Raw genomic sequence first — 23,729 nt, 5'->3', positions numbered from 1 at the left:
GCCTTGGGGCCTTGGGTCTTCCCAGGGCACTCTGTGTCGGGTCTGCCCTGCCGAAGGAGCATCTCCTTCATTCCTTGGGGAATTGAGCCTCCTGCTCCCAAGGACAACGGGCCGTCCAAAGGCAGAGTCGCCCATTCACCTGATCGCTCCTTTTCAGGCCCTGCAGTCTCCAAGTCCCGGGTGACCTAGCAGCCAGCAGGAAACTCTCCCCAGCCCGTCCCTGGAGTCCTGGGCAGATGCCAGTCTCCCTCGGTGCTCGCACTGGAGGACATTTTTATGCCAGGTGCCCCCTCTGGCTGGCCGAAGCCACGTTGTTAGAGGTTACTATTGCAATTTAAAAAAAAAAAATCCAGTCTGTCACCTTCCTTCCGGCATTTGAAAATCCTCATATCTTTTCAGAAAGCAATGTCTTTCCCAACCCCACTCCCCAGGGGCCCCGATCCATCTCAGGGCATCTTTTCCCCTCACGGAGCTTGCCCAGTTGGGCACTACGGACCTCCCCTCTCCCAGACCTTTCTGCATTAGCTGAAGGGTGTCATTTCCTCTCTTAAGAGCTCGCTGGGACTCCAAGCGCTGCCAAGTTGAGGATCAGGGACACATCTGGTGCTATAACTCTGCGCTGGCGTCTAGGCTTGGCAGCGGGGAGGGGGATATAAACATAGACATTGGGACCAGACGTGATGGTGGTGGACTGGTCTCTTCGCCAATGGCTAGCCTTCCCAGCTTGTGTGCGCTCAGCTAGGCCCCTTCGAACGCAGCGCAACTGATTCCTCCTCTAAGGGAGCGCGAGGGAAATGAAGCTCTGCTTGAAGACATACGCTAGCCCCACGGAAAAAGGTGGGAGGAGACGCTGGCCATTCATGTTGCCAGAGGAGAAGAACCCCAGACCCTGTTTCAGCTAGAAGAAGTGCTCTGTGCAGTCCGAAGGCTTCCCAGAGATTGCTGGTGCCATCTCGGGGTCCGGTGTCCAATGGAGTCTTTGTGCCCCTTCCCTTCTCCCTTGCAGGGATCTACGAGTGCAAAGACAAGCGGGAGGACGTCAAGTCCGAAGACGAAGACGGGCAGACCAAACTGAAGCAGAGGAGAAGCCGGACCAACTTCACCCTGGAGCAGCTGAACGAGTTGGAGAGGCTCTTCGACGAGACGCACTACCCGGACGCCTTCATGCGCGAGGAGCTGAGCCAGCGGCTGGGGCTGTCTGAAGCCAGGGTCCAGGTAAGCTCCGAGGGGCGGCAGGAGGCGAAGAAAGAGAGCTGGCAGACAGTGCCCAGACCCCCAGCCTGCCATCTGGGAGGAGAGGCTGTCGGAGGCGCTTCTGGCCCTGAGGCCGCCCTCCCCATTGGGCCCTCGAGAAGTTTCACTTCCCAGGTGAGGCTTGACCCCCCCTCTCCCCGTGCACACGCACCAATCTGCAACCAGCCGGATTCTGGATTAGCAACCGGCCCCTGCCAAGAGGCCTCTTTCTGCACAGGGTCCCTCTTTCTTCAAAGAAGGGAGGCGTGTGGCGCGAGATGAGAGGCCACTGCGGAGAACAACCGGTGCAGAAAAAGCTCGGCTGGGAGGGGCGCGTTGGACCGGATTAACTCCCGCCAGCGGGGAAACGGCCCTCCATGCTTTGACTTGCACGACAAGGGTATGAATTCATGGGCCTCCATCTGCTCTGGGGTTTTTCTTTCTTCCTTTCTCCTCCCCTAAAATAGGATGTATGTAACCCCCCCTCTCCCCACCCACACAGAATAGTTTCTCTGCTGAGCTTTTGGTTAGGTGCTGTGGATTATTTCGAAATCTTCTGTCATTTAGGGGTCGTTCATTACAGGCCGGATTGCGGGGAGGGGGGGGACAGTGGTAAACTCAGGCAATCGTCCTCGCATCGATTTCTCTCCGCCAGATGCTACAGGGAAAGGGGTGGGGGTGGGGGTGGGGGTCACTGAAACCAAACAGGGCGCAAAGCAAGCGAGGAACAAGTTGCATTGAACGGAGAGCTTTGAGTTCCTGATTGTGAAGAGCGGCGGTGTGCAGGCTGGAAGCCGATCCCCCAATAAGTTCATTGCGTGTGCCGATTGATTGGGGGGGGGGCGGGCTGACTTCCACGTCACGTGCGTCAAACGCCTGTGCATAAAGATAAATGGTAGGAACTGGGTTTTGGGCAGTTTTGGACTCCTGGTGTCTGACTCTCTATTTTCAGTAGAAGCCTTCTAACTTTAAAAAAATTCAAAACCCCGCTTTCTTCTTTCTTTCTTTCTTTCTTTCTTTCTTTCTCTTCTTTCTTTCTTTCTTTCTTTCTTTCTTTCTTTCTCTTTCTTTCTTTCTTTCTTTCTTTCTCTTTCTTCTTTCTTTCTTTCTTCTTCCTTCCATTGATTGGGTGCCCTTTAAAAGAGGATAGTGGGTGGGGGGGGCACTGCTTGGGTGAAGTAGCAGTGTCCATTTCCCTCCCTCGCTCCCCTCTCCCCCCCACCCGCGGTCGAAGATTGATCTAACCGTCCAAGATAAATGAATGAAAAGATTAAACTTTGGCTGAAAGGGACATCAACTTTTATGTCATCGTTCCAGGTCCTTCTAGCCCGAGCTCTATAATATCTTGCCAGAGCCTTGATGTAGTGTTTCTATAAAAATAAATTACTGGTAGTGTTTCTATAAAATAAATTACTTGTAATTGAATTCTGCACTCTTCCTTTCAAGCAGTTTATTACCAGCGAAGGCAGGCACCTTTAACAGGATATTCAGAGTTACAGGAAAATTGGTGTCTCAAGCATTTGCGGGTCTTGAAATATTCCCCCCCTTTCTCTCCCCCCCTTCTCCTTTCCCCTGTGTCTTTTTTTTTCATTCTTTCACATGATTATCTGGATTCAGGTGGGAATTCCAAACGAGGAAAAGATTCTTCCTTGTCCCCTCCCCCTGCCGCCTGCAAGAAGCCACTGAAAGAGAATAAGCAATCGAGAAAGAGCCATTTTACAGAGAATCCTTAAATCAAAACATAAAACACGGCTTGATCCGCCAAATAGGGCTCTATCGGCTTCTTCTTACAGATAAAAGAGAGTGAAAAAAGGAGAAGGAAGGGCGGGGGGTGGGGGGGACGATGACGGAGAATCCCAAAGATATTTTAATCCTGGCAGAATTGCTTCCTAATCCCAATCTGTAGCGCCTGTCCCTTGTTGTTAAAGGCTCTCGTTTCAATTTAGTGCGGAAAATTGCTGTAAATAAATTGGAAGCTCCGACAGTAGCTACTCCTTATTAACCTTTTATTTTTAGTGTTGTACCGGCAACTCATATCGCCCAGCTGTCAGGGTTATAATTGAAAGTTATGAGACCATAGTGAGGAGCAGGCAGTAATTCAATTACGAGCAAATATCTTCGGGTTTTATGGCGCAGGGCTAAATTAAATGTCATTATTCACTGTCTCTAATGGAAATCAAAAGGAAATCAGATTAGAGCTTTTGTGAAAGAAATCACTGAGTGATCCTTAATGAAGAAATAACTGTCTAAAACACTGTCCGGCGCTTCACTTAGCATATTCATGACGCGCTGGAATTGATCGGGAATCGCACCCGGCTTGATTTATGATGGCGGCGCGCGCCGGCCAATCCATCACTTTTATGTGCCGCCTCTCCCTTCCCCCCTTCCGGGCAGCGAGGCAAGGGGTGCTCTAGTTCCCACTGCGCTGGGGGAGAGCCGGCCTGGCCGAGCGGCGGCGCCTGGGCTCCTCTGCCCCCTCGCTTCAGCGCCATCAGGAGCCAATGACTCGCCAGCCACCGGGAGGCAAAAACCCTTCCTCCATTTGCCAGCGTGGCTCAGGTGTCGCCGAGGTGCATTTGTTTCCAGGCAGAGATCGTTCCGGAATCCTTAACTGCAGAGTCAAGGCTGCCCGCCCACCCGCACCCCCCGGGACGTGATATTAACCACCCGATTAGCTGTCCTTTAAGGCACTTCGCCACATTACCGGGCGAGCAGAAGATCTGCGCCCCCTCCCCGCAGCGGCCTTTTGAACGCCAGTCCCCTTCCAGTTCATAGCGGCAAGAATAAGCCCGAGAAGGGGGAAAGATTTGGACGAAGCTTTCTGGTCATCAATGATGCGACTGAAAGGATGTCCAGGGCTTGCACGGAGGCTGCTGTGAAGCCTCCTGGGAATTCATACTCACAATATGAAGGGTCCTAAGAGACACTGGAAGAACCCCGTTCTTTAGACTCCTTCGTGGTAGCACTAGCGTGGAGGGGGGGGGGAGTTTTTCTTCGAGGTGGGATGTTCCTGCTGGCGCACAGGCTGCAGGTCCTCAAGAGGGGAAGAGTTTGGACTGTGGACGATGCGCGGCCTAACGCGCGTCCCCAAGTTCCGGCACTGGTGAAGCGGAGTCTCATTGCAATCAATGGGCTTCTTCCCCAGGGCAGAGAGGCGGGGAGAAGGCAATTCCAGGCTGAAGCTCGAGTCGGCCAGAACTCCCCAGGCTTCCAGGACAGCCAGGAAGGCCGGGTGGGGTTGCCTTTCTAAAGATGACATTGCCTGCCTGTGTGTGTGTGTGTGGGGGGGGGGCACTGCGTGGCCTTGGTGAAGGAGAGTGGGGGGGGGGAGGAACCTGGGTACTCCTTGGGGTTGATGATCCGCTTCCATGCTGCCAGGAGACCTCCGATCCAGAAGGAAGTGGGGGGGAGGGGCGCCCGGACTGGCCGCGTCCCACATCAGCATCGCAGCCGAGTCCGAGTCCCCCGGGATCATGACTGCCTCTGGAAGCCTCTCTTTGCACTAATTACTCCATTGTAAATGGCCGACATTAAGGCGGCGCAAGAACGTCTGGAGGCGAGAGCGGGAGGTAGGAAGCGCAGTTAGTGCTAATTAACCCGGACGAGCCATTTGGCAAGTGGGGAAAGGGGCGAGGGGCGGGGCGGGGTGTTTACGGAACGCGGCACAGCGGGTGGGGGGAGGGGGCGTGGCCCGGAGCATTGGGTGAGGGGCAGAAGCCTTTAAAGACAGTAGTTCCACCCCTCCCCCTTAAAAAACCCCTCTCTCTCCTGGGACCCGCTTCCAATGCTATGGGACACCCCAGGGAGAACTGGGGACCCCCTCCCGCAAACTTCCGCATTGGATGAATGAGGGGAGTGTTCCCGGATTCAGGGACGGCTTGCTGGCTGCCAGCTCTGAAAACCATCTTGATGGCAGGATTAGAAATAATTCCTTAAAGCCAGATTTGGAAAGATGTTGATGGTCGCCGGGAAGTGAAGCCTATTAAAAACTCAGCGGGGACTCCGAGGAGACAAGCCACGCGTGCTGACGCCACCGCCGGTGGATTTACGGTGGGATCACCCAGTCGGTTGAAAAACAGAAATGTTTCGCTACCGGGATCGAATGGACACCGGTCCCCAACTGGTCTGCATGTGGCAATTCATGCCCAGGGGCTTCATGAACTCCCGAGCAAGCGGTGAAGGAGGCAGCCATAGGTAGGCTGACCTCCGAACAAACATGCCAAGGCCGCCTCAAAACACTGCTGCCCTCGAGTCTTTGCTCAGACGGGAGACCCACTCTGATGGTCAGGAGGACTGTATTGGGTCAAGGGCCTGCCCTGCCGGTCTGCGTCGGGCTTAGCTGGTGTCGTTTGGACTATTATTGTGAGCCGCCTTGAACCAAGAGGAAAGGCGGCATGTTTTCCATTAACAAGTAATAAATACTTTACTCGAAAGTAAGCCGCTCTATTTTCAGTTTTGATTCCCTAGCGCCTGATGAGTCAGGCCCTGATAAATTGGAGGTGAGGTGGGGGTGGAGGGAGGAAGATCTCTGGTTCAAATCCTGCATCTCAGGCCTGTTTCCTCCTGCTAGGTTCAATGGCGATAAGTTCCAGCAAAGGCCTGCATGTGCTGGGCTGCAATCCCCCCCTGATCTCGGAGGAGCGTCTGTCGACTAAACGTCTAGAGACGGCTTTGGACTTTGTTGAGCTGTGGGCCAGCAGTTCTCAGGCTGCCTTTTAAAAATAAATAAACCAAGCCCTCGAGACTTGCACCTGGCGCGCTCAGAAGCCCTTCCCGCCGTCGTACGGTGAGGCTTGAGGTGCGGCGCTGCCTTCCCTTCCGAATCGCCTCCGAGACCGTTTATGCACTGGGAACTTCACTGCCCCGGCTTCCATGCAGGAGCACAAATTGGGTGCGGATGAGGTACACCAGGCCAAATGCTCCCCCATGTGGGTGCAGGAAGAGGTGGGCCTACCTGCCATGACTAAAACTCCAGCCTGCAGCCTGGCATGAAACCTCCAGTGCGTAAACGGTCCGAGGGGGCCGCGGGAAGGGCCGCTTGGCGCCGCTCCGCAGCCAGCAGAAGCGGGGAAGCGCCCGAGTAAGCCAGCCGAGGTCGGTGGCCGGCAGAGTCCCAGGCCCCCAGGGCGCTTCACTCGGCCGCAGGTGCCCAAGGAGCTCTCCGGCCGCCTCGCTCTGGCTCTGGCTCTGGCTGCTGCTTCCCTGAGCGGCGGCTCTTCAGGCGTGTTGTGAAGACGCAGCGGCAATACAAGCCAAGGCTTCTCGCCCAAGGGAGCTCTTTTGCAAGCTGAACTTCATGGTTCTTCTGGTCAGAATCCCTCCCGAAGGGTTCTCGGCGGCTCATGCTGACACAGAGAGTCCCGCCGGAATGGAAAGGGCCCGAAGGCTGCCAGCCCCCGCTTGCCACCCGAAATAGCCTTCGAACAAGGTTGCAAGCGGAGCTCACAGGTTGCCCCTTCTGTGGTCTGGTTTTGTATGTTTTGGGAAACTATGTCCACAGGCATAGTTGATCCGCTACAAGGTGCTGCCTCTCTGCACTCCTACCTTCTGCCTTCAGTCCCGAACAAAAGAGACATGCTGATCCCCCCGCAGTTGGGCTGGGTGGGTTGATGGATCTTTTGCATGCGCGTTTGTTGGTTTGTTTTGCTCTCCTCCTCTGAGAACACAATCCACACTGATTGTTCTCTTGTTCTTCCTGGAGGGCCTCACTTTCTCCTCTGGATAGGAAGGGCAGTAACTCTTCTCTATTCGCAGCCAACTCATCGCAGCCAATTCACCCCCCCCCCACACACACACACACTGTCTAGTCTTCTTATCCGTAAAATGGGCAGATGCCGACTGCACAAATCCCTTGGCATGGTTACCATTGATCGCCCTCACTTTTGTTAGGGTCATTTAGGCATAAAGAAAAGGCGATGCTCTTAAAACCCATTGGTTTTATTGCAACTGAATCTGGAATATAGAAGCCGGATCCCCCCTCCTCTTAGTGGACTTATAGATAAGTCGGTTTTGTGAGGTCTCGCTGCAAGGGCAGGCTTCGGTTTCTCTGAAACCGCCAGCCTGCGCCAAGACCGTGGCGCTTTGTTTTATTCATTTATACCCCATTTAGGGACCCTCCATGATTTGCAGCATTCCCCCTTTCTCCCAGGCATCCTGACAAAACCTCAGCGAAGTGGGTTTGGTTCAGTAATCCTGTTGCCAAGGCCACTCCGGCTGCCCCTCTGGCAGCGCCATCCTAAACAGAGTGGATGGGTCTTAGAATGGTTTCACCCTGGCACCGTTCAGTACACTTCTTGGGGAGGAATTCCCACTGAAACCGGCAAACAACCCGTGGAATAAATGTGCTTAAAACCACAGCTGGGTAACATCTCCACTTTAATGCTATCGACTCCGAGGGTTGGGCATGGGTCTTTCTCCCAGGTCACACCTGCAAAGTTTGGTCCTGAAACTAACTGCTCAGTAACTTGTATATAAGAATGCCGATTACATCAGCAGTTCACTTGGGAAAAGGAGGTTTGCACAGGATCTCTGGCAGATGCTTGTCTGACTCGCTGTTAGCACTGGCTGCGGTTTCTGGGGGATCTTTCCAACTTGAATGCACCCGAGCCAGCCATACCAGCTGTGGAGATGTGGGCTCCTCCAGCTCTGGCACTCCTCTGGCCCTTTGCAGGGCTCATCTCAACCATCCCATCACCCATCCGCTGCCGGGTGCTTTTCCTCCCTCCTGCGCTCTAAGGGCACGGAAAGCTACGATTCTGAGGGGCGGGGGGGGGGGCGTGTTCTTGCGACACCCTGCGGGAGATCATGCTGTAGACCTGGCATGGTGCCCACCCATCACACAGGGTGGCACCTATATTCTACGTGCCCCCATCTGCTGTCAGTGGTGATGAAAGAGTCAGAGCGAATGGAAGGGGGGGGGGGAGAGACACCGTCTCACGAACCTCCTTCTTTTTCACAATCGAATTGTTTGAACCAATGGAGAGTCCAGGGGCACCTTTAAGATCCACAAAGTTTTATTCAAGGTATGCACACACACTTCGTCAGATACAATGTGTGTGCACACATAGCTTGAATAAAACTTTGTGGGTCTTATTGGTGCCCCTGGACCCCCCATTTGTTCTGCTGCTTCAGACCTCCAGGGCTACGCTCTTGAATCTAATTGATCACTTGTTATCGATTTACCCGTCCTCTCAATTTTTTAAAAAGTGTGTCATCCTTGATTAATCCTGCCCTATCCTGAGAGCCAGCATGGTGTAACCTGAAGGATCAGGTTTGATTCCCCACTCCACCACATGCAGACTGTTGAGTGACCTTGGGCCAGTCACAGTTCTCTTAGTTCTCTCAGAACCATTCTCTCAGAGCTCTCTCCGAGTGTCTGTTGTGGGGAGAGGAAGGGAAAGGTGTTCGTAAGCTGCTTTGGGACTCCTTCGGAGAGCGGAGGGTATAAAATATTAGCAGGGTGATATAGATATGCAGGGTGATATAGATCATAGATATGCACACGCTGTGATTTAGGTTAAAAGAGGAAAAAGTTTATTTATGGAAGGACAACTGTGACAGCGCAGAGAGTGATAGAATAGGGCCTGCTCCCTACATGGCTAGCTAGAAGAGTGAGAGAGAAGTTTCCCCTGGCTCTTCTTCTGTGCCTGCAGAGGAGGCTCAGTCGACCGCCCGAGGTAAGGTGCCTTGGGAATGGCTGCTGGCTCTCGAACCAAACCAAACTCTGCCTTGGCTTCCAGCTCTCAGACTACCCCGCGTCTCCCCCTGGCCTGGCTTCAGCCCTCATAGCCCACCTCTTTTCTCTCTCTCTTTTCTCGGAAGGTTTGGTTCCAGAACCGAAGAGCCAAGTGCCGAAAGCAAGAGAACCAGATGCACAAAGGTGGGTCCAGGACGGAGGGAAGGGCTGGCGAGGAGGGGCGCCTGCGGGGCTCGGCCGGGCTCCTTCCTCACCCGAGGTGTGTCTCTGCTTGCAGGGGTGATCCTGGGGACGGCCAGCCACTTAGACGCCTGCCGGGTGGCTCCCTACGTCAACATGGGCGCGCTGAGGATGCCTTTCCAGCAGGTAGCTCGTTTCTTTTCCTTCACTGACCAGTTGCCCCCCCCCCCTTGGCGTTTGTTGCCAATGCACGGTCCGCGGAAAGAGCAGGGCGGGAGTCTGGAGGCAAACACGTGAGGGGCCCGCGGCCTCAGAGCTCTCACCTCAGCAGGTCGCCAGAGAGCCAAAGTTGAGTCCTAGATCCTGGAAAGGGGTTTCAGAGGCCACTTCTGGCCCCAAGATCCTTTCCTCGGAAGTCGCCTCCAATCTTTTCAGTAGGATTTGGAGGTTTGGCGCGGCTGCACTGGTGGGAGGCGTCTACGCCCTTCACCTGTTCAAATTTAAGAGTCATGAGTGGGGTTTGTCCTCTGCCACGTTTGTCACTTTGATGTGTGGTGGGGCTCCTGGAGCTGCCATAGCTGAGTGCTAGGTAGAAATCTAACAGATGCACTCCTCCCATTAGTACAAGTTGAGTTTCAGGCCTGCTGTTAAAGGAAAGAGAACCCTCAGGAACCAGGAAGAAACATGGTTCTCATCGCTTGGTAAATGTGAAGGATCCTTATAAGGTGTTTTGGGGAATTTTTTTAAAGCGCAGTTTTTATTTGGTTCTGTTTACACCTGACAGTGAGGGGCAGTATCTAAACAGAATAAATGAAAAATAATTAAATAAATACTTTATTTATAAGCTGGCTTTCTCACCAATGAGGCCTCAAAGTGACTCACGTTCTTCTCCTCTCCTCTGTTCTAATCTTACAACAACCCTGTGAGGTAGAGTGTGTAATTGGCCCAAGGCCACCCAGCAAGATTCCAGGGGAGATTAGAGATTTGAACCTGGTCCTCCCAAGGCCTAGTTCGACACTTTGTTCTGGAGAACTGGCTTTTGATTTCTCACATTTCCACATGCAACCGATTGGTTGACCTTGGACTAGTCACAGCTCAGTTAGAGCTGTTCTCGAGGAACAGTTCTGTCAGGGCTCTTTCAGCCCCACCTACTTCACAGGGTATTTGTTGTGGGGAGATGAAGGGAAGGCGATTGTAAACTGCTTTGAAACCCTTTCCAGTAGTGGAAAAGCGGAAGACCAAAATACTCAGCTCTTCTTCCTCTTCTTCTTACACCATTGACGTGTGGAAGATCAAGGTGGTCTTCTGGCCCTCCAGTACAGCTTCGATTTCCCTTTAAACCAAAGCTGAAGGCCAGCCCCAGCCCGGCATGTCCTTGGGTGAGGCAGAGCTGACCAGGCAGCGGAGGGATCGTGCTCCTCCAAATGGCAGGGGGGCTGGCGTGCCGGTGCCCGCAGCCACTTGGGCTGGTGCCCCTGCCGCCCTTGAGTGAGGTCAGGGGGGATGCTCTGCGGACCCCCCCCCCCCCCGCTGAGCCGCCAGGGCCGCACCAGGTATAGCCTTGCTACGGCCGGAGGGCGATGGCCGCGGTGGTGCCCGCTCTCTTCACCCCCCCCCCCCACCTCCCTTCGAGAGGCAGGGCGACAGGAGCTGGCGCGAAACGTGGCAGTGTCCTTCCAGCCGATCCTGCCGGCATGTCCCGGCCCAGGGCCTTGGGTCTGCCGCAAAGAGCCTGGTCCCCTTCCGCACGGGCGACAGGCCGGAAGCCACGCGGAGCTTCTGCGGCCAGGCCAGACGCCGGAGACGGGCAGGCGGCGGCAATTTTGCAGCCCTCCCCCCCCCTGGGATCCCTGGGGCTGGGGGCCCCGCTGGGTGGAGACGTGGCGGAGGCCAGCTCTGCTTTCCGGCCGAGGTCAGCGAAGGGAAGGACGGAGGAGGGCCTCGAAAACAAAGCCAGACAACCGCCGGCATGGCTGCCTCCCAAAGCGCCCTTCCCGCCCGAGCCCCAGGGAGGCAGAGCTTGCGCCGGCTTCGGGGGAATGGTGTGTGTGTGTGTGTGTGTGGGGACCTCGGAGCTCTTGTCTGCCCGCCTGCCCTGAAAAGGGCGCGAAGCAGAGCACCAGCTTCTTTCCCGCTTCCTCCCTGTTGCCTCTTATGGGAAGCGGCCGTCTGTAGCACCGGGCAAGGGAGGAGAGGGGCACCCCGAGACCAGACGGCACCCCGAGTGGCCAGCCGAGGGAGGCTATCCAAGCCCCCCTCCCCACACCGAATTATCAGCGTTCCCTTACGCTTTTAAATAACCTTTTCATAACCAGGGATGCAAAGTCAAATGCACCTCGAGGCTGGGGGAGGGGCCGGAAGTAAGGCTGCTTGCAATGAATGGAAAGCCACGGGGATGACTGACAGGCGCTTCAGTTTTTTTTTTTTAAAGAAGTATTGAATAGCCACACTCTTACACATCAGAGGTGATAATTCCAGGTGGGTGGCCCTGGATAGTCTGCAGCAGTAAAATCCAGCCCCGTGGCTCCTTAAAGGCTAAGAAACTATCCCAGCAGGAGCTTTCCAGAGTCAGAGCTCAGTTCCTCTGACCTGGAATAGATAGTTTTAATCACAAGCTTGCAGGCAGCTTTGTATTCCCACTCCATGGCCCTTGCACTCCTCCTCCTCCTCCTCCTCAACACAGCTAAGCCTCTCTAGCGTTTTGAGAGGTGGCTATTAATAAGCACACCTTAAAATAGCCATTTTACCCAGAAAGAGATCAACTAGGAGAAAGGAGAAGAGATCAGAGGAGGAAGTGACAGTATGTGTCCAATTGTGAATAGTATAAAGCCTTAGATCAGTGGTTCTCAACCTTCCTAATGCCGGGACCCTTTAATACAGTTCCTCATGTTGTGGTGACCCCCAACCATAAAATTATGCAAGTGTTCATGATTGTATATAAATTGTATATAAATTGGCTGGCGCCTTCAGGAGGAGTGGCAACAGTAGCAGTGCCCCTCCCTGCCAAGCTGCTCACCCTGCCACAACCCCTGTGAAAGGGTCGTTCAACCCCCAAAGGGGTCCCGACCCCCAGGATGAGAACCACTGCCTTAGATGGATTCTGCACCTCCCCTTCCTTATCTGACGTGAGACCTGAAGTGCATGGAGTCTGCAGAGGGGTTTCTGCTGAGATTAGGGCTGCAAATATGTCTGTTAAAGTTTGAAGGTGTTGATCACAGCTCTAACCACTGTTTCTAGTGCAGTCTGGCACTGAGCTAACCCCTTCTAAGCCACTTACTTCAGTGGAATTACAGGAGTGTAACTCTGTCTAGGATCACATCTATTTAAACTGCAAGGTCTGCTTTATTTATTTGCTTCATTTGTACTCCACCTTTCTGTCCAATAGGGATTCCAAGCAACTTTCCTAGTTGTCTCCTATGTTGTATCCTCAGAGCAACCCTGAGAGTGGCCCAAGGTCACCTTGCAAACTTCCATGGCAGAATTCGAACCTGGCCTTCCCATATCCTAGTCTAACACCATCTTGCATTTTCCTATTCACACACAGAAAAAATTATTAACCTTCTTTGAGAGATGGACAGAATGAACTTTGGCAGGATCTTGAGCCAGGCTCCAGAATTTTGGGTCTGTTATGGGTTAAAAGGTAAAGGTATCCTTTACCTTAAAAAAAAAAAGGTAAAGGTATCCCCTGTGCAAGCACTGGGTCATGTCTGATCCTTGGGGTGATGCCTTCTAGCGTTTTCATGGCAGACTCAATACGGGGTGGTTTGACAGTACCTTCCCCAGTCATTACCGTTTACCCCCCAGCAAGCTGGGTACTCATTTTACCAGCCTCAGAAGGATGGAAGGCTGAGTCAACCTTGAGCCGGCTGCTGGGATTGAACTCCCAGCCTCATGGGCAGAGCTTTCAGACAGCATGTCTGCTTCCTTACCACTCACTCTGCGCCACAAGAGGCTCTCTGTTATGGGTTAGGCAGCAGCAAATCCAAGCCAGGGCAATGTGTACTATTTTTATTACGATAGCTGAATGGACACTGCAGGATAAACAAACTGGAGCCTGGTGGCACCTTTAGGACTAACCCATATGTTGCGCCATCAGCTTTGGACAACGATGCATTTTCTCACTGATGCCATAATGAGTCTTAGTTTTATAAAGATTTCTCAAGACTACTGTTTGGTTTTGCTACAGCACATTAACATGGTGACCCCTTTGGAACTTAGCACACTCTCAGGAGGGTGTAGCAAGGAAAGGGATCTTGGAAGGTAGGTTGCAGCTGATTTCCAGGCCCAAACAGGGGTTCTGTGAACAGTAGATTAGAGTGAAGACAATTTTAATGCACTCTGCCTGCATTTGCTTCCTCTTTGTTTTGATTTGTCACAGGAAGGTCCTCCTTGCCTTGTATCCCACTTGTGCAAGGGAACAGATTTCTTATGCATGAATTAATAGTTACTCAGGGAAAGCCCCACCCTAAAGGAAATCTATGCCCACTCACCAGGGCTGGATTAAGCCCAACAGATGCCATCAACACAGCCCAACAAGCTGTGCCTTTTGACCCTTCCATTGCTTAACTGACAAGACATTAAGACTCAACAAGAGCTGAAGGTGAGATTTAAAATGCAATTTCCTTCCAGGCCATTCCCTAGCCTAGATCCCACAACTTTATAAAATATAAACTTTAAAAACAAATTAAACACTCAGTGGAGATAAGCAATATAAGCAACACAATCCTCTGTGGTGCCCTCCTTCACTTGGTGCCCCAAGCATGTGCTTATTTTGCTTAATAGTTGATGCATAACCGCCACCCCCTGTCACACCAGCCACCCAGTTCCCTAAGTGATACCCAAGGCAGCGCTGTGACATACAATTATTTAATGATCACGAGAAGCACAAGTTTGTGTCCATGGGAAGGCTAACATTGCCTTATCACAGCATAAGCTTTTGTGGGCACATGTCTTCAAAATAAAATTGTATTTATCTTGAAGGAGTCATAAAGCGCTTGTTCATTGTTTGTAATCACAGACTAATTTGGCTCTCCCCTTGAACTGATGAGGATGGATTCCCTAAAAATGACTTTGGTGATGCTCACCTCCAACTATAGGAAACTCTCAAGTATCCAACGGGATTGCAAGCTATGCCTACTCCTCTAGAAAGCAGACATGATGAACACATATGGACCATTTGTCCACCATATCATACAAAAGTTTCTTTTTCTGAGGTCTGGTGTAGACAAAACAGTCATTACTGAGGAATATCTTTCTACTTGATATATTTATATCACCTGCATCTGGCATCTTAAATCGGTGCTTTGCCATCATAAGCATCAGCTTCAAGAACTTCATGGGGTTCTTAAAAGCCTGTAGCAGCTAGAACATTTGCATCATACTCCCAGGAATGAAACTTCTACTATCAGGTGGCCATAGAGTTCTGCTTCCAAACCACCTGAAAGAATGGATATTCCCAGCTGCCTGTATGTCTATGATTTTTCTTTATAACAATGGATTCTACAACTTCCTTTAGATAGTTAGCACTGACATGGGATACGGACATTCCAGAGCTCCAAGAGAGACACACACATTGCAGTGGAATTTTTAAAAAAATGCATATCAACTTTTACAATAATCAGCACTCTTGCCAGACATCATGTCACCAGCTAGGCACATGGTAAGCTACATTGTGTAGATCAGGCCTAACTCTCTTGTGTGGTTCTTTCCCCAGGTCCAAGCTCAACTGCAGCTGGAAGGAGTCACCCATACACACCCTCACCTCCACCCTCACCTGGCAGCGCATGCCCCTTACCTGATGTTCCCTCCTCCCCCCTTTGGACTCCCAATTGCCTCCTTGGCAGATTCTGCTTCTGCAGCTGCAGTAGTGGCTGCAGCTGCAAAGAGCAACAGCAAAAACTCAAGTATTGCGGATTTGAGGCTGAAGGCCAGGAAACACGCAGAGGCCCTGGGGCTTTGACATTTCCTTCCCAGATGCCTGTTCGTTGCGAAGGATGGACAATAACTCTCCCTCCTCTCGTCTCTCCTTTAGCTCATCTCCAAGCTTGGCTGGGATCTGTCCAGTTGTTACTTTTCACAAGTTCTTCTAGAGATGATCCACACTGGCCAGTCCTTCCCCACTCCTTCCTTTCAGCAACTTATTCAGTTGACCTGAGGACTGAAGGACTCATCCAACTTGCTGTCTCGTTTTTAAAAAGGGCGCTTAGTGCTAATTATTAAACTCTTCTGTTGCCACCAGATAAATATTGCTAGGGTGAGAACATCCTGGATCCCAACGATATGTTGGTTTAAAACAAGAATCCAGACAACTTTTGGGGGGGAAGTTGGTGAGGGGGAAAACCCACCGACTTGTTTGAAATCCGTCACTCTTGGAACACTTGGAGTTTGACCCTGGCCAAAGTGATCATCCCGTCAGCCCGATGCTGTCTGCTGCTGCCAGTTTTGCTATTTTGTGCATGTGCCTAACTTTAAACACCATTTGAAAAATCACCAATTACATTGAAACATGAAAGCTTAAAAAAGTATCCTTGGGGCTGGTCTCCATTAAGATGATGTTTCTTCTTTGTTGCCGACAGTATTATTTCAATCCCATGAATTTCTTCCATCGTCGTGGACGGCTGCTGCTACCGCTGCTGCAGAACTGGTTTGAATTTAAACGTGGAATTTCAGATCTGAGACCAGGCAGTTTTCTTCTTTAAACAAAGCAGCAATAACACAAAAATGTGTCCAAACGGCTACATCTTTCACATGGAAGAAACAACAGCAAGAGAGTGTGTGTGTGTGAGAGAGAGAGAAAGAGAGAGAGAAAGAGAGAGACCCAAATGCGTGGTAACGGGGACCCTTTTGAACACATCTGTTTTATTGAGCACCATCTGAACGAGCCGAGATGCTTGTGCCATATGAGCAAGTTTACATCACCACTTTTGTTTCCAAATGTCTGGATCTCTCAGTGGAAAGCCAGGCTGGTTTTACAGGATCTAGAATGGTTGATTCATCTGTCAAAGATGGACACACACTTTTAAAAGCATAATACTGATGCAGCATTGATTTTAGTGAAATGCAATTAAGTCCAGTAAAGTGCAATACTGTATATATTATAGATTAAACGGGGGGAAAATAGCTGCGCCTTCTTATTCTGTTCATAACCAACTCTGTAGGAACTGTAATTGGGTCCTATGTGCTCAGACCAGGGAGTTGCTGTTTTGTTGCCAAAAGAATATAGTTCTGAGCCTTCTAGAGATTGGTAAATAAAATACGAATTACATATATAAAAGCAAAAATACCATGATTCTGAACCCAATTCATGTGCCATATTTCTAAGGTCAAAAGTCTATATTAATTATTATTGTTGTTATTATTATTTGGCAATTGTTTTCCAGTAAGGAAACAACAACCAAGCCGGTGTCATATAGAGGTAGACACGGTCAGTGGCTGAGATTTTTTAAAAAGGGTACACACTTTGTACACATCTCTCGCATCAGTTCATTTCAAGGACATCAGACTGGTTTCGTAGTACTTCTGAAAATGGGAGAAAATTCTTTGAACTGAAATTGCCAAAGTGTCTGGGTTGATGATCCCCGTCTCCCTCACTTTTATGTAAATTCCTTTTGATCAATGTATTAACTGGTGCTTCTTCTGGGGAAAAATACTGGTCTTGTCAACTTCTACCACTCAGTTTATGCCTTCACTTGCAAGGCCTCATAGCTGAATTCTTTGCCTCTCAATAACAGTGTCATAAAGTCATTCAGCCTGTCGTGTTTCCTTCCAGTGTATTTTTCTCTTTCTTTTTTTAAAAAAGAAATCTGTTTGCAGTTTGAAATGTTTGCGAACTTTGATCAGTGTCCACAGGACAAAAAAAAAAAAAAAGGCCACTGCATTTAAAAAATATATATAAGTAGATATTTGCAATTTGTGCTCCCTCTTTCTGGTTGCAATTTGTGCTCCCCCTTTCCAGCCAACTTGTAACCTCATTGTCAGGATTGTACCCCCTCTTTCTCTACATATTTATTTTGTGTAAAGTGATTTTATTTTCGACATGTTTAAATATTGCTACATGATTCCTGACTTTCCTACCTCTTTGTGAAAGCCCCAGTACCTCGTGATGCCAAGGCTATGTAGTGCAAACATAAAATTAAATAGAGCTGCAGTCCTGCAAGCAAATACCACAAAATAAGTTATATAGCACACTTGCAACATTAAAACCAGATTTACACAGATTAACAGCCATGGCATGCTTCAGAGGATCCTGGGAATTTTCTGGCAGACATCTTGAGTGCTGTCATTGAACTGTTAACTCCCAGTATTCTTTACAGGGGAAAAAACCCACAAAAAACCATGACAGTTAAACTGGTTTTGAGCTTGTAGCACGACTGTGCTACAAAATCTAGATAGGTGATTCAAGGTCGCAGCTAAAGGACACAAGCTATAAGGAATGTTATGTGTGAAAGTCCCACTGAATTAAACTGATGGGAATAGCACAAAGAGCCAAATTTTGGGTTGTGCTTTATGCTAGAGAACAATAGGAGAACTAAAGTCAAGCAGTAAATCCTTTATGAATCTGTATATAACTCCAATTAGAAAAGTAAAACGTATTTATAAGAAGAGATAATCATATATTATCACAGAAAATTGCAAATATTTCTTCCCTTTCTCATACAGCTTCTGCATGTAAGTGGGAGAAGGGAATCTGAACCAGTTAATTTCAGTGCAGTCAATATTGTTTCATTGAATTCACCACAAAGAAGCAGAACACTGCTGTGTTGGCAACACACTGTTTTGGTGGCGGTGGTGGTGGTGGGGGAAAGGAGATTCATAATAATTTAGGTCATCATATGACAAAATAACATGACAGGTTCCACTTGAACTGAACCCCCATGTACTATGAGAGGACTAATAAAAGATTTATATTGTACAATAACTAACCCATACGTGCACTAATTACAACATAGACATTTGTGCTTTAAAGTGAAAACAGTTGTTTGTTTCAGATCTTGAGCTGTTTTTATTAACAGAAATGACCAGATTTCCATTTGCCATAGATGAGTAGGTCAGTCAGCTAACCCTATTAGAAGGACCCATTTGGGCCCTTTAACATCAGGTCCAGTGGGATTTTTCAAAGCACAAAAAGCATATATCTGTCTTGAGCAAAATAATGGCAGTTAAGCTAACCTACCATTTTATACCTTTGAGTTGTCTATTGGGGGGGGGGGTATCTGCCGCCTTTAGTAAAAGAGGTGCTTCAGGACCTTAACCCCATAGCTGCATTGCTTTGTGTATCATTGTCCATAGAAGACATTTCTGCGTATTAGGTAACCTTTCTACCAACTTGAGATTTTCTCTGACAGTGGTGATCTGTACAGTATGGACTTCGTATGTCAATAATACTTTTGTTTTCATAAGGACTGTACCAATGTCATGCAATCCTTCTCAAGCATACGCAACAGTCTGTACACTTGCTTTGTATCAGAGTACCAGCCACTGTTGGAAACAGCATACTGGATTAAATGGACAATGGGTGTGATGTTTTCTTAGTAAAATACGACTGGGCCAGTAGTAATTTTCCTCCCAGAAGGGAACTGTTGGTTTTATACTTTGATGCTAAAGAATGGAATTTGCATATCACAGTGCTGTCTATTGCACAGTTATGCACAGATAAGTACTAGTTAAATTCATGCACTTTGTGCACATAATATATAACTGACCTGATAACTGGACTGTGATAGTTGTGTTCAGGATTCAACTGGGGAAGTACTGTTTGTGCCAATTAATTGGGTCCGCTTCATATACCATTTCCCCCAGTAAAGAGCGTATCACTTATAAAATGTGGCAGGTACATTTATTTTCCCAGAAATGCACTTGCCTGATCCATGTTTTTGCGACACAATAAATCCATTCGCTTCACCTCAGATATGATGGTGTAATGTACTTTTTCGCTGCACAGAAGCTACCTTGGCGTGGGAAAACTGTCAGCTCTTAGTCATTTCAGCAGATAGTTGGCCGAGCTACACAGCGCAATCCTGGGCATAGTTGTCGTAGTAAAAGACTATTCACTTCAGTGGGCTTAGACTGGAATAGCTCTACTAAGGACTGTATTATTAACCTCTCTCTTGGAAAAGTGGAAGATGGTTCGTGATAACTGTCAGCTGCAGCCAGCTTGAGAAGTAAGCATTGCGGAGGAATCTGCAGAGCATTGCGTCTCGAGGTAACAGCAGAAACACTTTCCTGGGTTTCATTTAACGTGCAATAATAACAGCAGAGGTTGCCTTTACAAAAGTGCAGGAGGAAGTTTTTTCCCTCTTCTAGAGAGCTAAAAGTGACCCAACAAAGTCATCATTTCCCATGCAGTGCCCATTTTAGTCTATCTTAATTACTGATCAAACACCCCCTTCCCCAGGGTTGTTCAGTGCCTCTAAAATCTGTAAAGCTGTTTGACCACCAATAAAAAACAGCACCCCAAAATCCCAGAATCCAGGGCTTCATATCTCATGCCAACCTAAAACAACTTGTCTATCTCCAGCCATAGAAAGGAAGATGCCAGTTGCTACAACTTTTTCTTTTACTTAGCAGATAGACTGACAATGATTTCAAAGGAAAGGGTGTACCGAGTACTGAATGGGTGTACCTAGTCCTCATTTTCTTTCTCTCTGGCTAGACCCATGGAAGCAGAAGCAAATTGATGCTCATGATTTGGTGGGCTGACCAGGAAACAGACCTGCCCTTCTGTTGGCGGCAGCTGCCCCAGCTACCTATGCTACAGAAGGTTTGATTTGTATTATGGAAGAACTTTACTTTCCTGCACTTTTGTCTCTCTGGCTATTGTTTTCTGCTGTTGCTGAAGAAATGAACACACAATCTTTTATAAGGTCCCAAGGATGCTTCTTACTGTCCCACAGGATTTAAAAATTATAAACTCCAGGCATACAGACGGAATGATCAAGTGCTGTCAGCTTCAATAGTGACTGAGCACTTTCCAACTTGCCAAGAGGGATGTCCACGTAACTCATGGCCCTGTGCCATCTCAGGAATCAGGAGACACAGGGTGGCAGTGGGGGTGGAAATCACTTATATGAAAGTAACCCATTGCCAAAGCTCCCGGAATGTGGAAAGCTATCACATTCCACAGGAAATCTTGAAACAAAATGTATACCATATGTTAACTTTTCATATTCAGAATTCTTGAAACAGGAGCGTTTCAAGGAAGTGATAACTTGCTTTCATTGTGAGGAAGACGTTTAAGTCCATGAGAGGACTATACCATATTCTCAGGCATTTTAAAAATGGCTTAGAAGAAAAGTTGGTTTTTTATACCCTGCTTTTCTCCACCAGAAGGAGTCTCAAAGTGGCTTATAATTGCCTTCCCTTTCCTCTCCCCACAACAGGCACCCTGTGAGGGAGGTAGGGCTGAGAAAGCCCTGGTAGTATTTATCAGGGCTGTGACTAGCCCAAGGCCACCCAGCTGGCTGCATGTGGACGAGCAGGGAATCAAACCTGGCTCACCAGATTAGAAGCTGCCACTCTTAACCACTATACCATGCTGGCTTAGTAGCTTAAACAACAGGAAAAATGCTCCAGCCTAACTTGGGCAGGCTTTATGAAATATCTTTTAGAATTCCATAGCATTATGGCATCAGTGGTTGTATTTGTGAATGGACAGCTATACGGTATGCCAAGATCCCTGTGCTGTAGGTGTGGGGTGTGTAGCATTTCCCTGTAATAGGATTTCACTGAAGTTAATACAGGGCTGGTTTATCCATGTAGCACATATAGCACGTGCTACAGGCCCTCTTGCACAGTCGTCTCCTCCCTATGGATCAGGGCTGTAGCCTATCTCCTCCCCACTTTTCTCTCTTTAAGGACACTTGGAGTGGCATCCTTTTTCACTGTGGGGGATCCTTGCACCCGCAGTCTGGCTGCTTCCATTGCAATTGTACTCTGCTAGGGCTCTGCAAGTCCTTAAACTGGCTATGGTGCTACAGGCCCCACAAATCTTTAAACTACTCCTGAGTACATATGCTTCGGTTGGCCCACCTTTTTTCTGGGTCAGCTGGAGGCAACGTGGTCTGCTGAAAAGGGACTGATCTGAAAAGAATCCAGCTCAGCCAAAACCCACCCACATTCAGGGACAGCACAATGTTCATTCGGGGCCTTCTTGAATTGCTACCGATCTTACAATGCAGGTCGACAAGGCCTGTGTCGATGTTAGTGCAGGTTAAGAGCAAACAAAAGAATGGCTTTCTGAATCTTTGCTCTGCCAGGCAATGGTACATGTAGAAGGAGAGGGAATGATGTCAGGCCTGCACTCCTGCCATGCGCTTTTGTCAACTGGCCGTATCCAGAGCAGTGTGTGGGGCAAATTCTTTTCTCCCCACAAGGGTACCATATATGTCATGTAGGCTAGGTTCCAAAAGTCTAATAAAACAACTAGGTAAAGAATTGTGCATATGTACAAATTGCATGTGGCCATTGTTCCCTACGTGCAACAGAGTTAAACATGTGAAATGTTACTTGTAGTGCATGCTTAATGCTCTCCTGTGCGACGTGGATGGATTGCTAAGACCAAGGCAATGGGAACGAATGCTTGAGTTCAGACTGCAATGGCAGTTAAACCTTTAACATTCTCTGCAGCTGGAACTCATTTAAGTAGTATGATACAGGCCCGTGATATCTGAGCTTTTTGCCATGAAAATCTATTGTTTCTAAGTGATGATATTCAGAAATACTACAGTGGTGTTACTTATTTATCTTCATTTAAAAGCATCCTGTTTGATTATTTTAACGTTCTCTAGCATTTAAGTTATGGAAGTGGCAGGTTTTGCTGAAAGTTGGCTATAGCAGTCTGGGCCTACGTATGTTTACTTGGAAGTAAGCCTCTTTGTGCTAAAGCCTGATTCCTAGATAGGTATAAAAAGGAAATATTCCACAGAGTTCCTGTTGGTTAAAGCCTTTCTGTAAAGGCTTTGTCCTGTAGTCTCCTCTTATTATGTAGTGATTACAGTTCATCAGTAAGGATTCCAAGACCAGTGAGAACATCAATACAGTTCAATCATTATTTTAAAATGCTGACTGATAAATCAGAGAGGACTGGATAGATACAAGAATTCTAAACAATGACCAGCTGATGGTATAACATGTTAAGGTATTTTGAAAAAGGTATGATTTCGGCATGCTTCAGCCTGTTAAAAAACACTTTTAAGTTGATGTCAGTGGGATGTTTTTAGGTACATGTTAAAATGTTTGTGTGAAATCAGTAGGGTTTTATCAGTATGATCCTAAGCACAGCCATACCCTCCTGGTCTCATCAGAACTGAGAAGCAAAGCAGGGTCAGTTCTGATTAGAATTTGGATGGAGACCACCAAGGAAGTCGAAGGTCAATATGCAGATACAGGCAATGGCAAATCACCACTGAACATCTCTTGAGCTGGAAGCCCTATGGAGTCACCTTAAGTGGGCTATCACTCTATGGCAAAAACCCACACAACTCTGTTTAGGATAGCACTTGAAGGTCATTAACTTTGACTGCATTGTGGTCTAACTTCTTGTTTTATTTTGTATTAAAACTGATGGTTTAGTATCAACATGCCATGCTTGGAATTTCTCACTCTCTAAGTTTCACCTCCAATATATGATCAATTAATTGCTTCTTAGTAATGTACCTCTCAAGCACGGTCTAAGCAGAATGATCAGTCATTCAGGGCTAGGCATTCTGCTCAGTCTGTTCAGCAGTACTGCGGCTGAAATGAGTAGAGTGCCTACAGTGACAGTACCGAGTAGAAGGCTTTAGTCTCCATGGACAAGCTTGCCAGTAGACCAGCAGATGTCTCATTTATCCAAAGCCGTACTCTTAACACTGTGGTGTTCTAGCCCTATATCACATTTGCAATGGGAAATGTTTATTGAAAGGCAGTACTTTTATGACTCTTGTATTGCAGAGGCAAATTCAGCTCTTTCATTGTCATGGAGTATGCAGGTGTTTTATTTATTGTTTTGTTTTAATGTATACTGTTTTAATTATGTTGAGTGTAAATCTGATATTTATTTGCATTTAAAAATACTTTTAAGCAGTTGCTTTGCTGGATTCTGTGAAGCCAGTATGACTGACTCTATCACTGAAGAGTTTTAATTCGATATACACAGTCTGAATCTACAGGATTTTCAGGGAATTTTACAATAGGGGGAAAACACTCCATCTAAAACCAACCGGATTAAATTCTGTAGCCTTCTGCTATTGTGATACAGTTAAGTAAATAGACACCTTTTATAATTTTAGTTACATCCGCATGCCTTTTCCTTTAGGAATCCATCAGACATCATAAGTTCTGCTTCTCGATTGTATTATATCAAATCTCCTGATATGACTGTACATCTTATAAAAGTGAGATATGAATAAACTTATAAATATTTGTAATCCTGTGTTTAAAATGGACTCTGAAGTAGCGATGCCAAAGGAAATATTTCATAACAAGACCCTTTGAGTTAAATGTATAACGATTGCTTATTATTTTTCATTTCTGTGTTTGTAAAAGGAAATTAATATAGTGTGTGTATTCATAACTTGCTCTGTCTCTACGAGTAGGACTTCCAATGAAGTAAATTAAATTTTAAATGTGGCAGGACAGGAAT

The 23,729-nt window shown here is 48.1% G+C and overlaps 1 protein-coding gene across 3 annotated transcripts in view; it reads left to right on the top strand.

Annotated features, from left to right (window-relative positions):
• SHOX (SHOX homeobox) overlaps nt 1-23,514 on the top strand; it is a 28,960-nt gene extending 5,446 nt beyond the window's left edge. Inside the window, exons 3-6 of one of the 3 annotated variants that reach the window (XM_077343360.1) lie at nt 1,007-1,215; nt 9,055-9,112; nt 9,207-9,298; nt 14,823-23,514. In XM_077343360.1, coding sequence (XP_077199475.1) covers nt 1,007-1,215; nt 9,055-9,112; nt 9,207-9,298; nt 14,823-15,068 — 605 coding nt within the window. In that variant the 3' untranslated portion in view covers nt 15,069-23,514. The remainder of the gene's footprint in view (nt 1-1,006; nt 1,216-9,054; nt 9,113-9,206; nt 9,299-14,822) is intronic. The other 2 variants (XM_077343362.1, XM_077343361.1) reach the window with 2 other exon arrangements.
• The last annotated feature ends 215 nt before the right edge of the window (nt 23,515-23,729 follow it).

The sequence above is a fragment of the Paroedura picta genome, chromosome 6 (assembly GCF_049243985.1).
Source record: "Paroedura picta isolate Pp20150507F chromosome 6, Ppicta_v3.0, whole genome shotgun sequence".
Classification (NCBI taxonomy): domain Eukaryota; kingdom Metazoa; phylum Chordata; class Lepidosauria; order Squamata; family Gekkonidae; genus Paroedura; species Paroedura picta.
This window is presented reverse-complemented; position numbering and strand designations above follow the sequence as displayed.